Source organism: Syzygium oleosum, unplaced genomic scaffold (assembly GCF_021117445.2).
Source record: "Syzygium oleosum isolate NSW1041296 unplaced genomic scaffold, Sole_v2.1 Sole_v2.20, whole genome shotgun sequence".
Taxonomy (NCBI): Eukaryota; Viridiplantae; Streptophyta; class Magnoliopsida; order Myrtales; family Myrtaceae; genus Syzygium; species Syzygium oleosum.
The window spans coordinates 3,902,701-3,924,104 of record NW_026607504.1 but is presented as its reverse complement, the minus strand read 5'-3'; the positions used below and the strand labels follow the sequence as shown (position 1 = coordinate 3,924,104).

Here is a 21,404-nt window from a genome sequence, read left to right as displayed (position 1 = left end):
TACGTTACAATACTCTTATGAAAGCTGTAAAGGACTTGAAGGTTAACTAAAGCTATAGGAAGCTGTAAACGCAGGAAGTAAAAGTGCAGATAAAACTAAAGTGCATATAAGCTTGAGTGTTTTTGCATTCTTGTCGGGGGTCCTCTTTTCTTCTTTCTTCTGAGTATTTATATCTCCTCCTATCCTGTAACTGCTTGTCGGTTACTTCTTTATTTTCGAACTTTGAATCTTGGCGCTTTCAATAACTGCCTTATCTACCCACGTTTTCCAATTTCATTGTCCACCAAAACTTAATCTCAACCGCTGGGATGACTTCCAATTTGAATAAATAATCTCCCACGATCTGCTCGTGCTCACCATCTCCGCTTTTTGCGCATAACTTCCTGTTGTCACGATTCACGTGGCTGGGTTGTGATCTTGCCTATTTTTGGTAGCTTCAACATTTCCCGAAATGTAAACTTTTCATGTTTCGGTAAAATTACCGATTCTCTCCAATCACAGAATTCGGGACATGGTGCCATTCACGCTTACTACATTCCCGAATTTTATCCAAACGTACTTCGGCAGACGACCGAACTCCATTGTCTGTTGGATTTTGACATTAAACCGACTTGACATCCATGCCGATTTTGGTGTAAACAACATTGCACAATCTTCCATTGCTTCATGCCAAGAACATGTAATGTGAGGAGTAATCACTACTATTAGAAACCCTTAGACAAAGGGAATTCTAAAACAGACTCGTGTAGCTAATTCATAGACTCTCGACCAATCAAATTTGTTTGTCAGTTCCAATCTGAACGGCACGTGTCGATTAAACCTGCACTGGTGAACACGATTACAACAATTCCGATGGTATCTCAATTGATGAAGAAGGGATATACCACAGCCACGACTCCAAAATTGACGAGAAAAGTGCCTGGCCAAGGATCAATTGATACAAACGAACCAGACTTGTCCATCACTTCGAGACCACTCACGTCGTCGTCAGCTTGAAGAATGGCCAGGAATCCCGTATCTGCGTGTAGTTGTACACCAATAGAGCCAACAGTTTCAGGGATGAAGTTGTATCTGTGACGGCTAAGTTCGTATACTAGAAATTGAAATCAAACGTCAAGAAAACTAACCTGAAAGCAGTACAAATAAATAAGCAGAATATTGATCCGAGCCCAACGAAGTAACGTTGTGTCCTTAAGACGAATTTGGCCCCTCAATCAGTACCCGAGGATAGTCAAAATGCGAAGAAGATTTTCGGAAAAAACCGACTGCAATATATAGTCACGGTTTAAAAAAAATGAAGAGTGTCATGAACTAGTCGGTCGGTTTATTAATCATTTAGTCATCTTCTAAAACAAAATTGATGGGTAGATCCCGTCCCGATCCGAGCCGGATGGACGGCGGCGCGCGGGGGGGAATTGGCATAGGTCCGTAGGTCCTCTCTCTTCCACAAAAGTGGGGTACCCCTTGGGGCCCAAACCAATTTGTGAGGCTCAACTATTTAAACCCATCTCCCATCTCTCTTCTATTCAACGTGAGACTCCTCCATCCACACTTCTTATTCACTTTACAAGGGATTTGCACCCAAAATTCCAACGGTATCTGTTCATCCTGAGTTGGCAGGCCCAATCCGCAAACCGACCACTGCTAAGTCCCACGCTTCTAGTCAGCTTGTCTGCCATGTCTATGGCCAGTTCATGTACTGCTTCACAATAGATCTTCATTTTTTCTTTGAAGAAAGCGAGCAGAAGATTCAGTATCATCTCCGGTTGGAAACGAGAGACTGACAAGCTCTAGGGCTTAAAGATCACAAAGCAATCTTTACTGTTCTCCAGTTTAACTCATGTTTTGATTGTTTTGCTAACACAGATCCATGGTAGGCATAAAAAAACCAAAACTATGAGTACAAATTCCGAGAGTGGGAAGTTCATCAAACGTAGAATACATATTTTGGCGCATGCTTTAGAAGTGAAGGTAGTGAGTGTTAAAAGAAAGTTCAAATATATATGCGTGAACAATCTATGTACAATACAAATTCATTGCCCGTTATGTTTGAACTTCTTCGTTATCAACTCGAAGCATTGCCACTATTTTTTGCATTAATAGAGATAAAAAGAGAAGTCCTCTCTCGATGTTTAATCAAAGTCAATGCAAAAATTGTGGTCGACCTTTCACTTATATCGGTTTCTTTTATCGTCGATCAACTCTGACCAATTGATTTTGTCATTTCATGATATATATATCGAACGCTTTCCCTCATTTTCTAATTGCATGTTGGTTGATTTCTTTTGTAGTTAGCATTTGCTCGGCAGATTAATGTGATTATTGATTGTTAGCAAAGCTTCTTCAAGACAATATACAAATTATTCTCTCTATTCATCAAGATCAAACGAATATACGTCCCATGCATGCATATTACTTGCAATAACAGAAGACAAAAGAGGGAAGGGAAATCAGATTATCTAAGAATATGGGATAAATAAGAAAAAAGAGAGTCGATATTTGAATATATATAATGATATTGCCGACATAGTGAGGGTATTAGAATTTGAACTTCTCCCAAGCTTCTTCTGATATGAAGAAACGAAAAATAAAGAAAGAACAGGAGAAAAAATCCTTCAATCATCACAAGTAATCGCTATGATGCATGTTCTTTCCATTGTTTTGTTAACACAGACACATGGTAGGCACGAAACAGCAAGACATGATTACAAATTCCGAGAGTTGGAAGTTCATCAAACATAGAATGCTTATTTTGGCTTGTGCTTCAGCAGTGAAGGTAGTGAAATTTTGCTGCGCGAGAAAGAGAGAAAGATCGAACGTTAGATGAGGAGAAGCGTTCAACTGGGAACAGAACACATCCACAGCTTCAGCAGAGCCCATGTCATAAAACCCTAAAGCCTCATACAGACAGAGGATTTGCCTTGGTCGGCTCCACCTACCCACTCCCTTCCATCACCTGGTCCTCATTCTTCTTCTTCTTTGCCTCCATGGGAAGAAGATCAAGCAGTGACCTCGCCACCGCCTTCATCTCCCCCGTCAATGCCTCTGAGATCCCGTATTTCAACACCCTGAAACACCCCCACTCCTTGCCACACGTACTGCGACGGAAAACCTTGCAGATCAATCACAGGAATCTTCATTCCTGTGTTTATAGCAGTGGGAGCACATGCATGATTTGCATCATTGAGGCACGAGGTACATTCCGTGCCAACTCGGAAAATAACTCCTGGGGCGATAGGAACCTCCGTGCTACGGCAAGAACGAGAAAGAGACGATCAATTCAAGTCCTTTTTGAGGTTCTTGTGTTGTGCTGCGTAGCTGATGTACAGTCGTGAGAAGCTGTCTCTCCCTGCTCCCGTTTGTTTCTTGGTTCGACCATTGTCTATGTCTTAGTCTGCGTCATCTCCTTTTCTTCGCCAGCTCTCGATGGTGACAGTTGACTATCCGTCGTTTTCCGCGGGAAAAACTTTGGATTTTCCATCTCCTCGTTAATTGTATCCAATTTTTTTTTTCTCATTGACAACGGAATGGTGTTTTAAATATCGAAAAAAAAATGGACCATATTACACGTGAATAATTATATTTTTCAAACTGCTTCAGATATTCCGCGTTAAATTTAAATCAAAGTATAACTAGTGAAACCCGCAATCCGACCAAAAAAAAACTAGCAAAAAAAACTTGGATAAAAATTAAAGTGTAAAAATCTAGTGTTTATGTCATTCAAAACTGATTAGCGGTGAAATATTTTCCTCTTTTGATTTGTAAAAGAGGAAAATATCGAAGGAAAAATATGAAGAAAACATAAATAGCTTCTTTCCACTTCAAAATTTAGGAAGCGATTGAAGTAAGGCAAAATAATAAACAATGAAGTCCAAGGATATATGTGTGAACAATCTATGTACAATAGAAATTCATTGCACGGTATGTTTGAGCTTCTCCATTATCAACTCGAAGCATCGATACTATTTTTTGCATTGACATAGATTAAAAAATAATAATTTGCTCTCTCTATGGGAAAGCCACTTTTTGTTTAGTCAAGCCAACGCAAAAAAATTTGTAGTCAACTATTCACCAGTGTCAGTTTCTCTTATCATGATCGATTCTAACCAGTCACCATCGTTGTATTTTATGTTCGATCGTTCACGACGTGGAGCCAAAGTTCTTGATCAAGGGTCTTGATTATTAGAAGGTCAACTGATTTTGTCTTTTAGTGATATGCACCGAATGCCTTCACTCATTTTGTAATTGCATGTTGGATGATTTCTTCTGTAACTAGCATTTGCTGGGCAGATTAGTGTGATTCTTGATTATTTAGCAAAGCTTTTTCAAAACAACATACAAATTATTTCTCTCAATTTATCGAGATTAAACGAACATACATCCCATGCATGCATATTGCTCACAATAACAGAGGACAAAAGAGGGAAGAGAGCTTTAACATGGGAGAATATATAATGACATTGAAGACATAATGATGGTATTACAATTTGATCTTCTCCCAAGCTTCTCCGGAAATGAAGAAACCAAAAATGAAGAAAGGAAGAGGAGAGATACAAAGGAAGCTAAATCGAAGGAAACAAGAGAAAGTTCCTTGGCATTGTCACAAGGAATCACTATCTTTCCATGTCGGTTTCTCAGAAAACTCTTCCCCGTGCATCGAAAAAGAACCCTAGCGAGTGACTCATGTCGTCATCGCTAGGGTTAAAACGGAAGATGCACGAGACGAAGTTTTCGAGATTAATCTTATACAAGATGGAGTCACCAATAGGTAATCGCTTAAACTTGTAGGCATGGGGCCTGGTGAAGCAAAAGATCAAAATGACTCGATCGGGCCGAGAAAAGCGACTGGGTATATATACATACGATTTTCGAAGGAGACGAGTCAGCGATCGTCTCCGCAAATGTAAGACCGAAGGAGCATGGTGGCACAGCGGCGCAAGATGTAAACACGGGCGCGCCGTTCTCGAACCAAGGAAGCGCACTTCCTAGTGAGGCCATTGATCCTTCCCTTCCTTCTGGTGCACGCCTTGGCCTCGTCACACTTCCATTGATGAAGCTCGGCCATGACCAAGCGTTGAAGACGACTGAAAATTCAAGAGGAGCATAGCATGAAGAGTGGGGTTAGGAGGACTCGAGGGTATTTATACAAGAGAGTTGACTAAGGGCAATTGAAGAGGACGTGAAGAGAATGAATTTTTTTTATTTTTCTTATATTAATATCAAATTAATATGATCCATGGATTGATGAGGGTGGGGCTAGGAAAATGGGGAAGGGTAGCATGAAAGTAGGAGAAGTTGCCCGATGAAGACGAGGCAAGGTGATTGATTGAGAATGGTGTCCATGAGACAGGGTTCGGCAATATCTATTTTTGTTTATTACTCCTTTCGTTTGCCTGTTGGAGAAGTCATGGTTTGATTGACATTATTTTTTTCACTCGTGTGCTTGCAGCAATGACCGAAATGTCTCTTGAAAGATGTTATTTGTGGGCAAAAATGGAAAAAATTGTTCAAAGAGTCCTAAACCTATTCCAATTTTGCCAATTGAGTCCGTCATGCCAATTTTGACCGAATTTCGATGACGTAGACGCCGGTTGTCCTAGTAGCACAGCCAGTGCTGAATAGATATATTCATACAACCACCATCATTTTTGGACAATTTTCCAGGACAAAAATTGTAAATTTAAAATCTCTTGGAAAGGAAAGATAAATAGATATATTCATACAACTATATTTCTCAAACCCTAATTTCCATTTTCCCATCCTCATCAACTAAAAGACTATCACAAAGAACGGTCAAATGAACTTGGCAACGTACGTGTGTGTATCCATATAACCTATTGAAACCCTACCCTTTGAGGTTCGACAATGTGAATGATTTGAGTTTTTAGCAGCATAAAGTTTTGGATTATCGATGAGTCAACAAGACCCATCTTTGATAAGATCACATTAGTCAATCTAATGAAATTGTTTGGCAGGATCCGATTAAATTCAAGATCCAAGTTCCGAGGTTCGTGTCGATTGCGTGCCTCCTTTGCACTGAACATGCGGGTCTATGTTGGAACTTGGATCCATATGCATTTGCCATGCAAGAGAACGCGAGCATTATTGTGTTTCCTACATATTCTCGAAATAAAAAAAGAACTTTTCATCTTGCATGACGTCCCTCGTAAAATGAAAAAAGAAAAGAGAAGAGAAGACATTCCTCGATTGCAATGACATTGAGATAGAATTTTTTGAGGTTGGAAAAAGAGGGCCAAAATGGTAGAGAATCTGGGTACAAGTGTGGTGGTGTTCGCAAAATCATGCACGATTCCACACGTTCATAGTTGAATATTCTGAGAGGATTTAGGTTTCAAGGGTTAAATGAAAGGAAAAATTTTGAAGTGTGAAAAACCAAGGAATTTACAGAAAGGGAGAAATTGAAAGCAAACGCACTTTAAACCGACAAAGTCAAATCTAGTACTTCTCGTTATATTAGATGAATTGGAGCTGACCGTCACATATTCTAATTTATACATAGAGCAAATTCTTAGTTGGTGTAGATTTTCTAAAATGGATTTCCTATTCTGGATAAAAATAGAAATATAGAAATATATATTCTGCTCTGATATTAGATTCGGAGTGAGTTTTTTGTTAAAAATTGTGATTTAACACTTGTGGCCTTGCTTTGGTTGTAATTGGAGGCAACTTGAACAATTGAATGACTGTAAACTCTGTACTCTCCGAATTTATAGTGATTTCTGGGTGGTTAGCTCTAACACTTGTGGCCTTGCTTTGGTTGTAATTGGAGGCAACTTGAACAATTGAATAGCTCTTCTCAATTTATAATAGATATGGTAGCTAACACTTGCCGCGAATTGAAACTTAACAGAATCCCCCAACCCAAAAAATCTACGGTGTTTTGTACCATTCCTCGTTGATTACTTTGGTAACTGCGTAGTCTCGTGTTTGACTTAAATTGCAAAACATGTTAGTTTCTACGTTATTTTCACAATAAGCGATGTTAGGGCCGACAGTTGATTGGTGGCCCATCCCAATGTGTATCAATGTTTAGTACATATCTCAATAAGTGTGGGTGTTAGAGATTCAAGTTGAAACATGTTGATGCAAAAAGATACATGATGAAAGGGGAGCAGACCTAACATCGAGTTCACAAGTGAGGGGAATATTGTTGAGATACACACGTAAGTTGTAGTAGGAAAGTCCCACATCAAAAAACTGATATAATGTATAGTAGTTAATATATCATAATAAACTCGTAACTTATTGACTTAAGTTTTTGAATGAATGTGAGTTTAATTAAATATATTGACGACCTCGGACTTGACTCTCTCTTGGCAATCTGCCCAGATGAAGGTATCGTGATTCTGCTGCACGCTCACAAGAATTGGTATCAGAGCTAAGGTTGTGGTTTCTAGAGTTGATTTGGGGCTTTTTGCTCGTCTGATTACTGTTTGGAATAACTTTGGGTTGTGGAGCATTATTAGATTTGGCAAAGGCATTGGATGGCAAGGAATAATTGTCAAAAATGATGAAAGAGGCTGATAAGGTAAAGTTGATAGAGAAGGCAAAAAGCATAATCTTGTTGAATCTATCGGATGAGCTATTGATTGAAGTGGCTAAAGCTAGGATACCGCATCGCCGTGGACAAAACTTTAGGCACTTTGTCTAATGAAGAGTTTGAACAATTGCTTATATATGTTGAAAATGATGTTTGAGTTTCGAGTGGTTAAAAGGTACATCTATTGGAGCCCATTTAGAATTTTAGATGAGTGTAATAAGTCCATGGTAGATTTAAAGAACGTTGATGATGCCGTAATTAATGAGAAACAAGGCACGATATTGTTGGTGTTTCTACTGGATTCTTTTGAGCACTTTATTGATTCGTTGCTATAGGGGTGCTCCTGATAAACTCTCTATTTGAGAAATTCCATGAAGCTCCTGCATGTTACTTGAATTAAAGATCCTATAGATAGAATGGACAAACAAAGGCACACATTTTTTCCTCGGTTGGCCCAAAGTCATGGGCTCTCACTTCCCCTTCCCATCCCCATCTATGTAAAACCTTATTCAATCCGGCCTTTCATTTTATTGAACATCCAATAGCTTGCAATATTGAGAGACACAATATAAGTCCGAAGAAAATTGCAACTCTCGCATTAGGTGTTTTGCTTCTCCTCTCGACGTGGTTAAAAAAGAAAATTTGCAAGAGTTGAGTAGTATTCTTTTAAGCAAAAGGGCTGAAGGACACCATTTCGATGAATTCACGATATTTACGCTAAAACACGAAGATGATTGTCAACACGAATCGTCTTAACGGAAGATGGCAATGGTTTCCCATATGATATATAATAGCGCAAAGTATTAGAAACCAAAAGCGGATATGCACTTTCGCGAAAGGCGATATCAAGAAGGGAAAGATCGAGTGCAAATCCCGTCAACTGTTGCGAATCTATTTGAAGGTCGGACCACCCTACAAAATAAATTGTATTTATCGCAACAGTGAAATTAGTGGCATCAAGTACTCAAAATTGACATTTTGGGCATGATGGCTCCCTCTCCTTAGGTTTTAGGCACTGCCAATATAAAAACGTTTTTGTACGGTTGGCACTTGGCACTGAGCCCTAGGTCAGATGTAGACTTGTACTGATGACTGAAACGCGTGCATAGCACTTCATCACGAGAAAGAAAAGGAGCGACGGAGAACAGAGCAAACCCCACTCCTAAAATATTTCTGCGCAGCTCATTTGCCACTATTCCTCCTCCGCGGCATCTCCACTTTGCTCTCCTCGTAAGGCACTCGGGGTATAATAATACATATTAACAAACACGTCCTTCAATTACCCCTAAATATAAACTCGTTGCATGGAATGAAAGGGGGAAAAATTACGGAAAAAGTCATTAATTAATTGTGATTATGTCAATTCTGTTTTAAATTATTTTTTTTGTCAATTGACTCCTAAATTTTTTGTATTTGTACCAATTCGGTTCATCCGGCCGGCGCTGACGTGGACTTCGGTCATTCTACGTACCACCGTTATCACTGATGTAAATAATTTTTAATAGTATTTTAATATTTTTTTCGAATATGTTTTTTCTTCCATTCTTTTTCTCTCTCTAACCGGTCGCTCGAGCCTTGCCTAGGCCGCTCGTTGGGCTAGCAAGGGTCGAGCCTTGCCAGCCATGGAGGTCGTGCCTCACCCATGGCCGGTGAGACTTGATCCTTGCTAGCCTAGCCATGGCGAGGCTCGCCCGAGGCCGGCGAGGTCTCGCCAATCGTCGGACCTTGGCGACCGGCTAGAGAAAGAAGAGGAAGGGAAGAAAAAAAGAAAGAAAAAAAATGAAAAATAATAATAATATATTATTAAGAATTGTCCATGTCACTATCGGCGGTGCCACGTAAGACGCCCAGCGTCCATGTCAGTGTTGGCCGGATAAACTGAATTGGCACAAATGCAAAAGGTTTAGAACTCAATTGACAAAAAGAAAAAAAAGATTTAGAATTGAATTGTCACAATTGCAATAAGTTTATAACTTTTTTGGTAATTTTCCCATGAAACAGTGACCAAGATCAATCACATTGCTCGGAATCCGCGACTGTCCGTACGCTTTACGAGATTATACGCGGAATCTTGGGGGGTTTTTGCCATATGGCCGGTTCGATTCGAGAGTGAATCACGAGTTTCGGCTGAGCCGCCGTGCTAAACAACCTTACATGCGACTTATGCCCGTCGGAGTTTAGTGCTCGCCCCATATATTCGGGAAATGAAAGGAAAACGCGTACGAATTCGAATTTTTCGCAAGAAAAGGAGGCGGGGAAATTTTCCGATTTCTTTTTTTTTTCTGTATTTTTCTCTCTCTTAACTTTCCTCAACCCTACTCCCGAAAATTAAATTTTTTATATCATATGACTAAATCGAAATTTCCCGTCATAAAAAGGTCACAAAAAAAAAGAAAAATAAATAAATAAAGGAGCTGCTTCAGAATTAGCTGAGTCCCACTTTTAGACCAGACACAAACAAGCAAGGACCGAAGACAGAGAAAGAGGAGGCCATGACCAACGGCTACATCTTTCGGACAAGCTGTCACCGTTGATCTTCGTGGCACGCCATATAATTTTCAACACTTTCGTATTTATTACGTCACCGACAAACCCCTTTACCTGTCATTTTCGTCCGGTCGATTAATTCATTTAATTTATTAATCCCACCCTATCTAATCACAATTTTTTTTTAGAGTTAATACTGCGAAAAACCCTAAACTGATATACCCGTGACAATTTTATCCAGAATTAATTTTTTGACCACCAAAAATCTCAAACTTGTACACCTGTGATAATTTTATCCTGTGGTAGTTTCCGTTAAATTTTACTGTTAAATTATTTTGTTAAATGACACTCAGTAGTTGACGGATATATCGGTTTTGGATTTTACCCTCTATTTATCACAGGTGTATCAGTTTGTGATTTTTTTTTTTGCATTAATCCAATTTAACTGAAATTAACGGAGGGTAAATTTATCGCAAATGTATCCGTTTGGGATTTTTTGTGGTAAAAAAATTAGTTTGGTATAAAATTGTCACGGGTGTTTTAATTTAAGATTTTTTGTGGTCAAAAAATTAATTTGTGATAAATCTATCGCATGTGTATTAATTTGAGATTTTTCGTGATATTAATTTTTTTTTAATCAGGTTTCCCATTTCAAACCCATTGCTCGGGCGACTCGTGTCCTTCCTTCCTCATCGAGCGTTTGTCGTACTACATGGGGAGCCGGACACCGGCATTTGGCACGGATGGTGGTTAATTAATTAAAGTACACAAGAACAAATTTTCACCAACTATTTTATGCTGAGTGCTTAATTCTATATCGCTATCACGGTTCTATCTTCCCGACAATGACGGCATAATTTTATAATTTGCAGTTGCGTGCACCAAACCCCCGCAAATAATGAATCATGAGAGCCAGGTTTTGTGGGGGGGACCCCATCTAACTTTCTTTTTTTGCGAAGCTATTATTCCGGTACACGTCGTAATGTTTTATTCTCTCTTAAAAATTGAAACCTGATACACATGTTCGGTAATCAGTACACGAATGATGGCGATTCTTTTCATTAATAGCGGATTTTCGATCAGGGTTCGTCCATATAATGCAATCTGAATATCTCGATAATAGATACAACGCGCATCTCGTCCAATCTCGAATCTTTTCCCATACTGTATTACTGCGTGGGCTTCGATTTGCGAGCGGGAAATTCTTCACTTTCAAGTTATCATCTCGTTGCCGACGACGACGACACGTCATTGCACCTCAACATCGTCGCTTCACCGAGGGGTAATTGACGCTCGCTTGATGGCGATTCTTGCGAAGGGATTCTTTTCTTTAAGAGCGGATTTTCGACTAGAGTTCATCGGTTAACGCAATCCGAATATCTTAATAACGGATACAATGCGCATCTCGTTCGATCTTGAATCTTTTCCCTGATCGCATTACCGTGTGGGCTTCGATCTGCGAGCGGTAAATTCTTCACTTTCAAGTTCTCATCTCGTCTCCCAATGCTACGACATGTCGCTGTGCTTTAACATCGTTGCTTCATCGAGGAGTGATTGGCGCTCGCTCCCTGAACCGAACCTGAAACCACACCCTTCGAGCTCAAAAGGGAAAAAAATCACTTTCCATCTAGACTCCTTAATCTTACTCGATCGTATTACGAGTGGGCTTCGATCTGCGAGCGCGAAATTCTTCACTTTCGAGTTCTCATCTCGTCTCCCAATGCTACGACATGTCGCTGTACTTTAACATCGTTGCTTCATCAAGGAGTGATTGGCGCTCGCTCCCTGAACCGAACCTGAAACCACACCCTTCAAGCTCAAAAGGGAAAAAAATCACTTTCCATCTAGACTCCTTAATCTTACTCGGGCGTGGCCCATGATATGTTGCGGCCATGACCCGCTAACATATGCCTTTCAAACGAAGCGACGCCAATACTCTCGATCGCTAGTTTAATCTATGGATGAATTAAAAACTAAAATGGAGCCTCTCCAACCCCATCTTTTGTTACGTGGTTCCTTTAGTGGTGGGTCATCTAACTCAGCCAAATTCAATGCGCGACCAAATAATTTCCCTAATCGCATTCAAACTAATTTGATGGGTCAAAGCGCAATATATCCGATCCCGTGTCCTCGTCGAAGGACAAAAACGAGGCTCGCAAACCTTGATTGTTTCAGGGTTTTGTTGTTACGTGGACAACAACTTAATCAAATTTTCAATTTCTGATTTTGTTGTCGCTTGGTGTTGCGCGATTGATGAACGCGTGTCGTTTTGTGTTTTGGTCGCATAATGCAAGCAGCTACGGCAACAGACAGACGTGCCCGTTGATTGAGGGCAGGAGTGGTGCGCCACGCACATTCTCTTCCGCCACATTTCAATTGAAAAATGTCGCTTTTGTTGACAGAAGAAGAGAGAACTGGAAACTTAGGTATGGACCGACCTTAAATTACTGTTTGTGAAGAGGACAGAAAACTGGGAATTTCTCTCTCTCTCTTGTGTCGGCCTCCCTAATTCCTCCTGGTTTTATTTCTTTATCTGTTCGTATTAAGGTAAAATTATTTCTTTTTGTTTACTCGATTTCGTCTCGAGTCTGACAAATTCGGGAGCATTAGCATGGATAAGCTGAAAGAAGCCTTGTTTATGACGAATTAACGAGGGTACCGAGGCAACATGGTGCAGACAAAATGTCAGAACGGCACTGTTCTGTAACGATAGGAGGAGAAGAGGGGGGTTCGAAATGGAAAGTTGAAGCAAAAGAAGGGGCAAAAACAGAAATAGGAGAAAGCTGGATACGTTAGAACGACGAAGAAGAAGTAGTGCCATCCCACCTACATCTTCTCTGGCACCGACGCTGACTATCAACAACACTCCTCCCCACACCCACCCGGCAAAGAGTTTTTCAACGCCCGCGTGTTTCTGGGTTTTTGGTCTCACTCCTAACGTAATCTAGTCTCGCGGACGGGTAGATCTAACTCGGTTTCTTTCTGGGTCAAAGATCTACGCTTTTCTTGAGTCGGATGGAGAACGGTAACGGGTGCAGATCAAGATTGTTTCTTTGTGGGAGATTACATGGACATGGACATGGACACGGAGACGATGAAAGGGGGGGTTCGAATGTGAACAAGGGGTTCGTTCTATAATGCGTACAAGAGTCTCGTGACTCTCTCCCGTAACCATGGATGGATTGGGGCCAGCTTGCAGGAGCGTGAAAACAGGGGAAGATGAGTTCATCTGATCCCCCTGTTTTTTGACCATGCTGTTCTCGGTTAAAAGAAAGACGTCGGCTCGGTCTTCAAGATCCGTATTGTTATTCCTTCTGCCAGCTCCTGTGAAAGCTACCAATACGATATGCCCCACTCTAAATTTCGATTTTTTTAAAAGTGAATAAGACGTAAAGCGTGTGATCCTTGTGAAAGCTACACATCCACTAGACTTTTCTTTTTTGCTCTGTCAATGGATTTCACTGTTTTTTCTTTTTACGGGTTAACAAGAAAGGAAACAAAATCGGCCTCCCGGACAGACAATATACGTGGCCATACACGCACAGTAACGCTCACCCACGAAAGCTTTCACCTTTCCTTTTCTGTATTTGTACATTTAATATTTGAGAAAGTCAGAAAAACGTTTCATAAATATTGGAGGGGAATTAACATAATATGATGGAAATGAGTTTTTAAGGACCTTTTTTTCTGTGGCTTTGGATTCTTCTGGCAATTCGTGCCTGCCAGCTCTTTCCCTTGACACGGCTGAACAGGTATAAAATATGTAATTATTATATATCTATATATTACGGGAGAAAAAGATTAATAAGAAAAGGGCTGATTGATACAGCCTCTTTGGTTCTTTTGGGTCAGTGATTTTGGGGAGAGAGGGAGAGAGAGAGAGAGAGAGAGGGAGAGAGAGTCATCAAGAACACTTGAGAGGAGTGATGGAGAGTGTGAGGAGGAGGAAGAAGAAGATGATGTCGGTGTTCTTGATAGTGCTTGAAGTCTGCATTCTGGGCTGTACATTCACTTCCATCAATGCTGATACAGATCCGTCTGACGGTGAGCATCAACCCCATCTTCTTTCTTTTCTTTTGCAGCTGAAAGCTCCTCTCATGTCTCACTGCTCTGCAATCTGCAATATTATCTTTCTTTCCATAATCTACCTTTTTATAAAAAGATATTAATTCTTTCTGGGTCACTGGATCTTGCTTCTGTGTTGAAAAATTTGCTTAATTCATCACTCACTGAGCTTTTTGCCTTTTCATATCCCTGGATTTGTCTGTTGTACACTGCTTTGGAGGGCAGATCAGATCGAAGGATTTTTTTAGAGCCAGCTGATAGTGAAGCAAAGTTGGTTCTTTTGGGAGTTCAGATAAATTTGGTAATATTGAGCACAGTTATGACTGCAGGCTCATTAAGGAAGTGATGTGTATCGGTGTAAATGTCAAATACTGACTCATGTTTAGATAATCGGCCTATTATTGTTATCAAACTCGCTGAATTTCGAACTCAGGTGGGAGTTTGCTTGGTTGATGCTTGAATGGAACTTGTGGCCAATTGTCAGACGACTCCGTCTATAATGAAAGATATAGAATTAGGTTATTCTTTAAGGATAGGGAGTGACGATATGAAAATATGGGTTTTGAGGCCATTCAGAATTTGTACTGAATCCTGCTAATGGTTTTGGCTGAGACTCGCAGTTTGTGCTGAAAGGTTCAACATGGCACATCATCTTCTCCGGTTTGATGAGATTTGATGTCAATTGACACTATTGCTGCAGTATAATAAACTTGAAGTGAAGTATATAAGAAAATTAGCAAAGAATTTTACATTCGGCGGTCAGAATGTCGACTCATATATTCTCGGAATATAATTTGTGGAAGTGAAATAGAGTAGAAGTGCAATAGGCGTTCTCATACTCCGTCTTGTTACCTTCAGAAATGCTGTTTTACCTGTCGAATGATTTTGACACGTTTCCTAGAATTCATAATTTTTATTGACAGCAGGTCGGACTTTATGATTGACTTTGCATTGCTGAATCAAAGCATGTCTGAGAAATTCTCAGTTTGACAGCAAATAATTTACTAATCAATTTGATATCATATTCTGGTTCAATCTTACACCGATTAATTTTTCTGCTTGTGTTTCGTCCGATGCACAGCTGCTGCTTTACAGGAGATGTATAGCTATCTAAACCAACCTTCTCAACTGACTCAATGGAGTGCCAGTGGTGGCGATCCATGTGGACAGTCGTGGAAAGGCATTACTTGCTCGGGCTCCAGGGTCACTGAAATGTGAAATTCTAAAATCGACCTTGATTCATCTTTAGTTATATCTATGCAGTTTCCGATCTCTAATATGTGCAGTGCTGTCATCTTTTGTCAGTAAATTACCAGGTCTTAGCCTCTCTGGGTTGGTTGGTTACAAGCTCCAAAGCATGACATCAGTGACAAATCTGTAAGATAGATGGCCTAATTTGCTCTGCTTAAACCGGTTATCAAACAAAATGTTTCATAAAGTGTTGTTCTTTCACAGAGATCTCAGCAATAACAATCTTGGAGGACAGCTACCTTATCAAATTCCTCTAAATGTGCAAAGATTGTATGTTAATTGTGCCCTTCATTTTCTGTCTTCTCATTTCCTTTTTCTTTTTAAATGCTTTTTGTATCTGCCATTTTTATCTTTCTGACCTGAAGTGGTTGCATTCATATTTTTTTTTTCGTGCAGAAACCTTGCTAATAATAACTTTAATGGGCAAATCCCGTGGTCTATTGCTCAACTGACCTCTCTTAAGTACCTGTAAGTAGACTCGATCCTGTTATCTGTGGTCTGTACTGTTGGAATATATAACTTAGGATCTCTTTTTGTTGAACTGTAGAAACCTTGGCCACAATCAGCTGCAAGGTTCATTGAACGATATGTTTGGACAGCTTTCTTCCCTCGCCACCCTGTGAGATTCTTTTCTTATCTACGCTTATTTCGGTGGACTGCAAAAACTTACTTTTGCTTAACTGAGGATGTCGAAGCAGTTATCCATCCTCCTTTAATTAATTAATTAATTAATCATCGGCATTCATGTTTACATAAATTAGGTTGATGGAGTCTTCAGAGATTTCATTAACCAGAAAGATACTTTCTTTTTTATTTTCTTTTGAACATCCCTTTACAAAGTGTCTAATACCTCCTTGGTTAGTTGATGTAACATTTTTCCTTGTTGGTCTTCTTTGTTGTTTCAGTGATGTCTCTTTTAATCAATTATCCGGTAATCTGCCTCAAAGTATTAGTTCCCTCTCAAGCATGACAACCATGTAAGTGCTGGCCACTGATTTACCTGTAAAAACTTGGTCCATCATCTTGGCGCTTTCCTTACCATCCTCGTTCATCCTTGTAAAGGTACTTGCAAAACAATCAATTCACTGGGGATATAAATGTCCTTGCCAATCTTCCACTCGAAACTCTGTGAGTAACAGTATCGCCGTTGTAAGTTAGCCGCGCATTGATTGTGGCTCCTTAATGAACTGATTTTGCACTTCTGTGTATCTTAGGAACGTCGCAAACAACCAATTTACAGGATGGATACCAGCGCAGCTGAAAAATATTGATCTCCAGTGAGCATCCAACTTTAAGTCAATTCAGTATTTTTCTTTCAAATGGCAACTTCTTTGCATTATGGGCCTGTATCTTCTTGACAGGAAAGGTGGTAACTCTTGGAGCTCAGGCCCTGCACCCCCACCTCCACCTGGTACACCTCCAGCCAGCAAACCGAACCACAATAAGAACTCTGGCTCTGGAAACAGCCCATCAAATGGCGATTCTGGCAGTGGAAGCAAGAAATCGGGAATAGGCGGCGGCGGCGTAGCTGGAATAGTCATATCGATTCTTCTTGTTGGGGCAGTCGTGGCATTCTTTGTTGTGAGGAGAAGATCTCAAAGAAGGCCGGCCTCAGATGTGGAAAAGCTTGATAATCAACCCTTTGCTCCCCTTGCTTCCAGTGAAGTGCAAGGTGATTTATCTGCACCAACTCTACTTGTACACTACCTAATGGGGATTACCACTCATTTGTCTCTCTCCTTGTGTCTACTATAACTCTAGCAGAAATGGCTGATGATCTCGTTTTGAGATTGAGTAGCCGAGTTAACTGCCAGAGAGGTGAACGATGCTAGTGGTCTTTTTTTTCTCATAGACAATTGAGCATTATTTCTCATTTCACAAGTGAAAATATAGAGGCTTCCTGTTTTAGATTAGCTCAGTTACAAGACTAGTAGAAATATTGTCCATTACATTTGGGATTTTGACTTAATACCCCGCCATTGAATATCAGAATATGCTGATCACTAAGAGTTCTGTTAGTGTTAGTGAACTCTTTACATAAATTTTGCTTTGTTAGTAACATCAACAACTATGGACTTGAAGATTGTATCTTCTTCTGGCATTGTCTTCTTATGCACATAATGGTGCTCAGCCTTCCAAATCTTAGTAAACACGAGCATTCCATAATTTTACAAGTAGTATCAGCTAAATAGATTTCTCCTTCAAGTGGTTCGCAGCCCATTGCAAGAGCAACTCGTCCTCCCGATTTTTTACCTGCTTGTGAACATTATCAAGCTTTGACACCATGTCACCTGCCCTTGTTTTTCATTTATAAAACTGGGAAGAATCCATATAAACTGTACATTTGATGCTGTCTGAATAACTAGTAGTGATCATTGTTATTTAGTGGATTTAGCCAAAGTCGATGTCTGGGTTTCTTTGAAGGGTTAACCTGTCTATTTGCTGTATCTTTCTAACTGCCTTTTATTAGATAATTGTAGTCCCTACTGTGTACTGATTTTCTTCAGTATCATACGATGAATAGCAAATGTCTTCCAAATACTTAGCTTGTTCTCTTTGTACTTTTGTGTCTGCATATTTCTCAGAAATGAAGTCCTTTCAGACAACCTCCATAATGAACACAAAATTCGATCCGCCACCGCCAGCCTCAATAAATCTCAAGCCGCCGCCTATTGATCGTCACAAGTCATTCGATGATGAGGATTTTGCAAAGAAGCCTATTCCTGTCAAAAAAGCTATTAAAGTTCCTACGAACTTAACTTCATATTCAATAGCAGACTTGCAGATGGCTACAGGTAGCTTCAGTGTTGATAACCTTCTTGGTGAGGGGTCGTTTGGACGTGTTTATCGGGCTCAATTTGATGATGCGAAGGTTTGCCACTTGCTTACTTTTCTCTTAGGTTTTTTTTAATTTCCTTACCAGCTTTATGATTGATGTTTAGTATGCGAATCAATTGTAAGGCAAATATGACGTGCACTGCAGGAAGAGTACAAACAAGAAGAGATAGAAATGATTAGCATATTTTTAGGAGCCCTGGTAGGCTTACCACCCACCCACTTAATTAGTACGTGCACCCGTACCCTCGTACATGCCTGCGCGTGCGCACGCACAAAGAAAAAACTTTCGGAACTTGCGACCACAATATAACATGCTGCCAGTGTCAACGAGTACCTACATGCTTTGATGTGTGTCACGAACTTTGCTCATCAGTTCTTTTCCTCACTATGATAGGTTCTTGCCGTGAAGAAACTAGATTCAACTGCCCTTCCCAACGAACTATCTGAAGAATTCCTGGAGATAGTTTCAAACATGTCCCAAATGCATCATCCGAATGTGACAGATTTGGTGGGTTATTGCGCGGAGCTTGGGCAACATCTTTTGATATATGAGTTCCATAAAAGTGGGTCTTTACATGAGTTCTTGCATCTATCGGATGAAGATAGCAAGCCATTGACATGGAATACTCGCGTCAAGATTGCTTTGGGAACGGCACGTGCATTAGAGTAAGACTATGTAGTTCATGGGCAAGCTATACACCATGCTTCATAACATACAGTCAACTGAAAACCCAGTTTCCTAAAGTTATGGGTCTTCATTTTCATCTGATGCGGATAACTGTATGCTTCAGGTACCTGCATGAGGTTTGCTCTCCTTCCATAGTTCATAAGAACATCAAGTCCGCAAACATCCTGTTGGATGTGGAGCTCAATCCTCATCTCTCGGATTGCGGATTAGCAACCTTCCTCCCTAACGCTGAACAGGTGAGTTTTCAGCTTTCGGCATAAATGATTTGTTCTAATTTGTGTCCTTGGGTGTGATATCTTGATCTACTTTTAACTGGGAATGGTACAATTTGGATGAACTAGTATCAGAAGTTCCATAAGAATTCCCAGGATGTTCTTTTGGAAAACTTGGCTGAACACATGCTTTTTCTGCAAAACTTGGTGACATTGAAGAGAGCCCGATAATTTTCTCTCACACTCATATAAAAAACGTCCTCGGCATTTCCCTGGAATAACAGTCTCTACCGGACTCCAAGTTCTGTACAATTTCTGTGGTGTGTGTTTAAATAAAAGTAGATCCTTAAGATAATTTCGAAAACTCAGGTTTTCTTTCCCATGCAGATACTGAGCCAAAATGTGGGGTCAGGATACAGTGCTCCGGAGGTTGCAATGTCGGGTCAATATACTCTAAAGAGTGATGTCTACGGTTTTGGAGTAGTCATGTTGGAGCTCCTCACTGGACGTCAACCCTTTGATAGGTGAGATTCACTTTAGAGACTTGTAAAGCTCTCTTATTTGCACCCGAAATTACACTCTTAGTATTACATCGTCAGCTCAAAGAATGCTGTGAGGAGAAAAAGGGTCTCGTATCTGACAGTTAGAATGTTGAAATTTCTGTTGACAGCTCGAGGGGAAGATCTGAACAATCCTTAGTTCGATGGGCTACGCCTCAGCTCCACGACATCGATGCTTTGGCTAAAATGGTTGATCCAGCCCTCAAGGGGCTTTACCCAGTGAAATCCCTCTCCAGATTTGCAGATGTCATCGCTCTTTGCGTGCAGGTAAATTATCTTACTAGTGAAAGGAAGCTGAAATTTCCTCTTAAAAGGTTTAGGAGTCCCCTTTTTTTTGGCGCTACGATGATATTGATCGTCGTGTCGATGAGTTGGCGCAGGCGGAGCCAGAGTTCCGACCACCGATGTCCGAGGTGGTGCAAGCATTGGTTCGATTAGTCCAACGGGCGAACATGAGCAAGAGAACCTTCGGGAACGAGCAGAGGGCATCCCAAAGACCCGATGACGTGGACGCCTACGAAAACACATCCTAGAAGACCCAGTTGGCTACGAAAACACATCCTAGAAGACCCAGTTGGATCCATTCGACGATGATCGTGACCGTCTATGCTCCGAGTGTTCATGTTCAGACCCTTTTCTTGCAAAGGGATCTCTTTCACCTTGTTCAGTTTTTTCTTCCGAGTTAAAAATTTACTGTGGATGTACCGCTTGAAACAAGAAATTAGCTTGGTACACTTTAGCTTGTTAATATTCCATCCCATGGTCGAGCTCCAGTTCTTGCTCTGTTGTCTTTATTGGTTGGCCTGTGCCAATAAATCGGTATTCAAGATTTGGGTTGAACCTTGAATTTTTTTGCCCCTGCAATTTCCTAATATTTACTATCTCCAAAGATATTACACCAAATGATTTACTAGTATTAGTCTACTTTTTGATTTAAAAATGTCGAAATGACTGAACAGTCTCATCATATAAGAGGGAATCTTGACCCTACTTATATAAGAGAGAAAGCATCAAATAAGGGCTTAAAATAGACCTTTTATTAATTTGGATTAATATGACGAAAAATTTTAAATTAGTGCATTCGAGATAAATTTACCTCAAACTAATCTTTTGACCATAAAAAATCTCAAAATGGTATATTTGTGATAATTTTACATTCCGTCGGTTTCAGTTAAATCTCATCATCAAATTTCTAAGTTAGATGATATGTGGCAGTTGACGGGTGTACCGGTTTGAGGTTTTTATCCTCCGTTTGTCACAGGTGTACCAGTTAGCGATTTTTCGCGGTATTAATTCAATTTAATGGAAGGTAAATTTGTCACAAATGTACAAATTTGGAGTTTTTAAATGTAAAAAAAATTAGTTCTTGGGTAAATTTGTCAAGGGTGTACCAATTTGGGATTTTTAATGGTCAAAAAATTGGTTTTGGGTAAATTTGTCACGGGTGTGTCGATTTGGGATTTTTCGTGGTATTAACTCTATTAATTTAGGGGTGTTAGGTTCCCCAGGTGGTCCAATTTTCATCCAGGAAACGGGAACCGGACCGGTGGGACCGGATCCTGAAGAACGAGGAACCGGACCATCATGTCCTAGAACTGGAATGACTGATCCGATCTGAAACCGGTGATTGTTCATAATGTAGACTGCAGTCAATCGCTTGAGGCTTTAGGTAACAAATGCCCTCAACATATGGTAGGATGAAAGAAAATCGTCCTTTTGCTCATACATATTCTTATTTATTT

The 21,404-nt window shown here is 40.2% G+C and overlaps 1 protein-coding gene across 3 annotated transcripts; it reads left to right on the top strand.

Annotated features, from left to right (window-relative positions):
* The first annotated feature begins 13,889 nt into the window (after positions 1-13,889).
* Positions 13,890-20,509, top strand: LOC115683602 (protein STRUBBELIG-RECEPTOR FAMILY 6). Of its 3 annotated transcripts, XM_056320447.1 has the most exons (17): positions 13,890-14,092; positions 15,195-15,327; positions 15,419-15,490; positions 15,569-15,634; positions 15,761-15,832; positions 15,912-15,983; positions 16,270-16,341; positions 16,427-16,492; positions 16,579-16,641; positions 16,726-17,036; positions 17,950-18,236; positions 18,597-18,868; positions 18,994-19,126; positions 19,490-19,626; positions 19,773-19,929; positions 20,043-20,208; positions 20,241-20,509. In XM_056320447.1, the coding sequence occupies exons 1-16, from the start codon at positions 13,975-13,977 to the stop codon at positions 20,193-20,195; spliced, it is 2,184 nt and encodes a 727-aa protein (XP_056176422.1). In that variant the 5' UTR covers positions 13,890-13,974; the 3' UTR covers positions 20,196-20,208; positions 20,241-20,509. The 3 variants fall into 3 exon arrangements, with proteins under 3 accessions (XP_056176422.1, XP_030464008.2, XP_056176423.1); XM_030608148.2 differs by having other exon boundaries at positions 20,043-20,509; XM_056320448.1 differs by lacking the exon at positions 13,890-14,092 and adding an exon at positions 14,524-14,546 and having other exon boundaries at positions 20,043-20,509.
* The last annotated feature ends 895 nt before the right edge of the window (positions 20,510-21,404 follow it).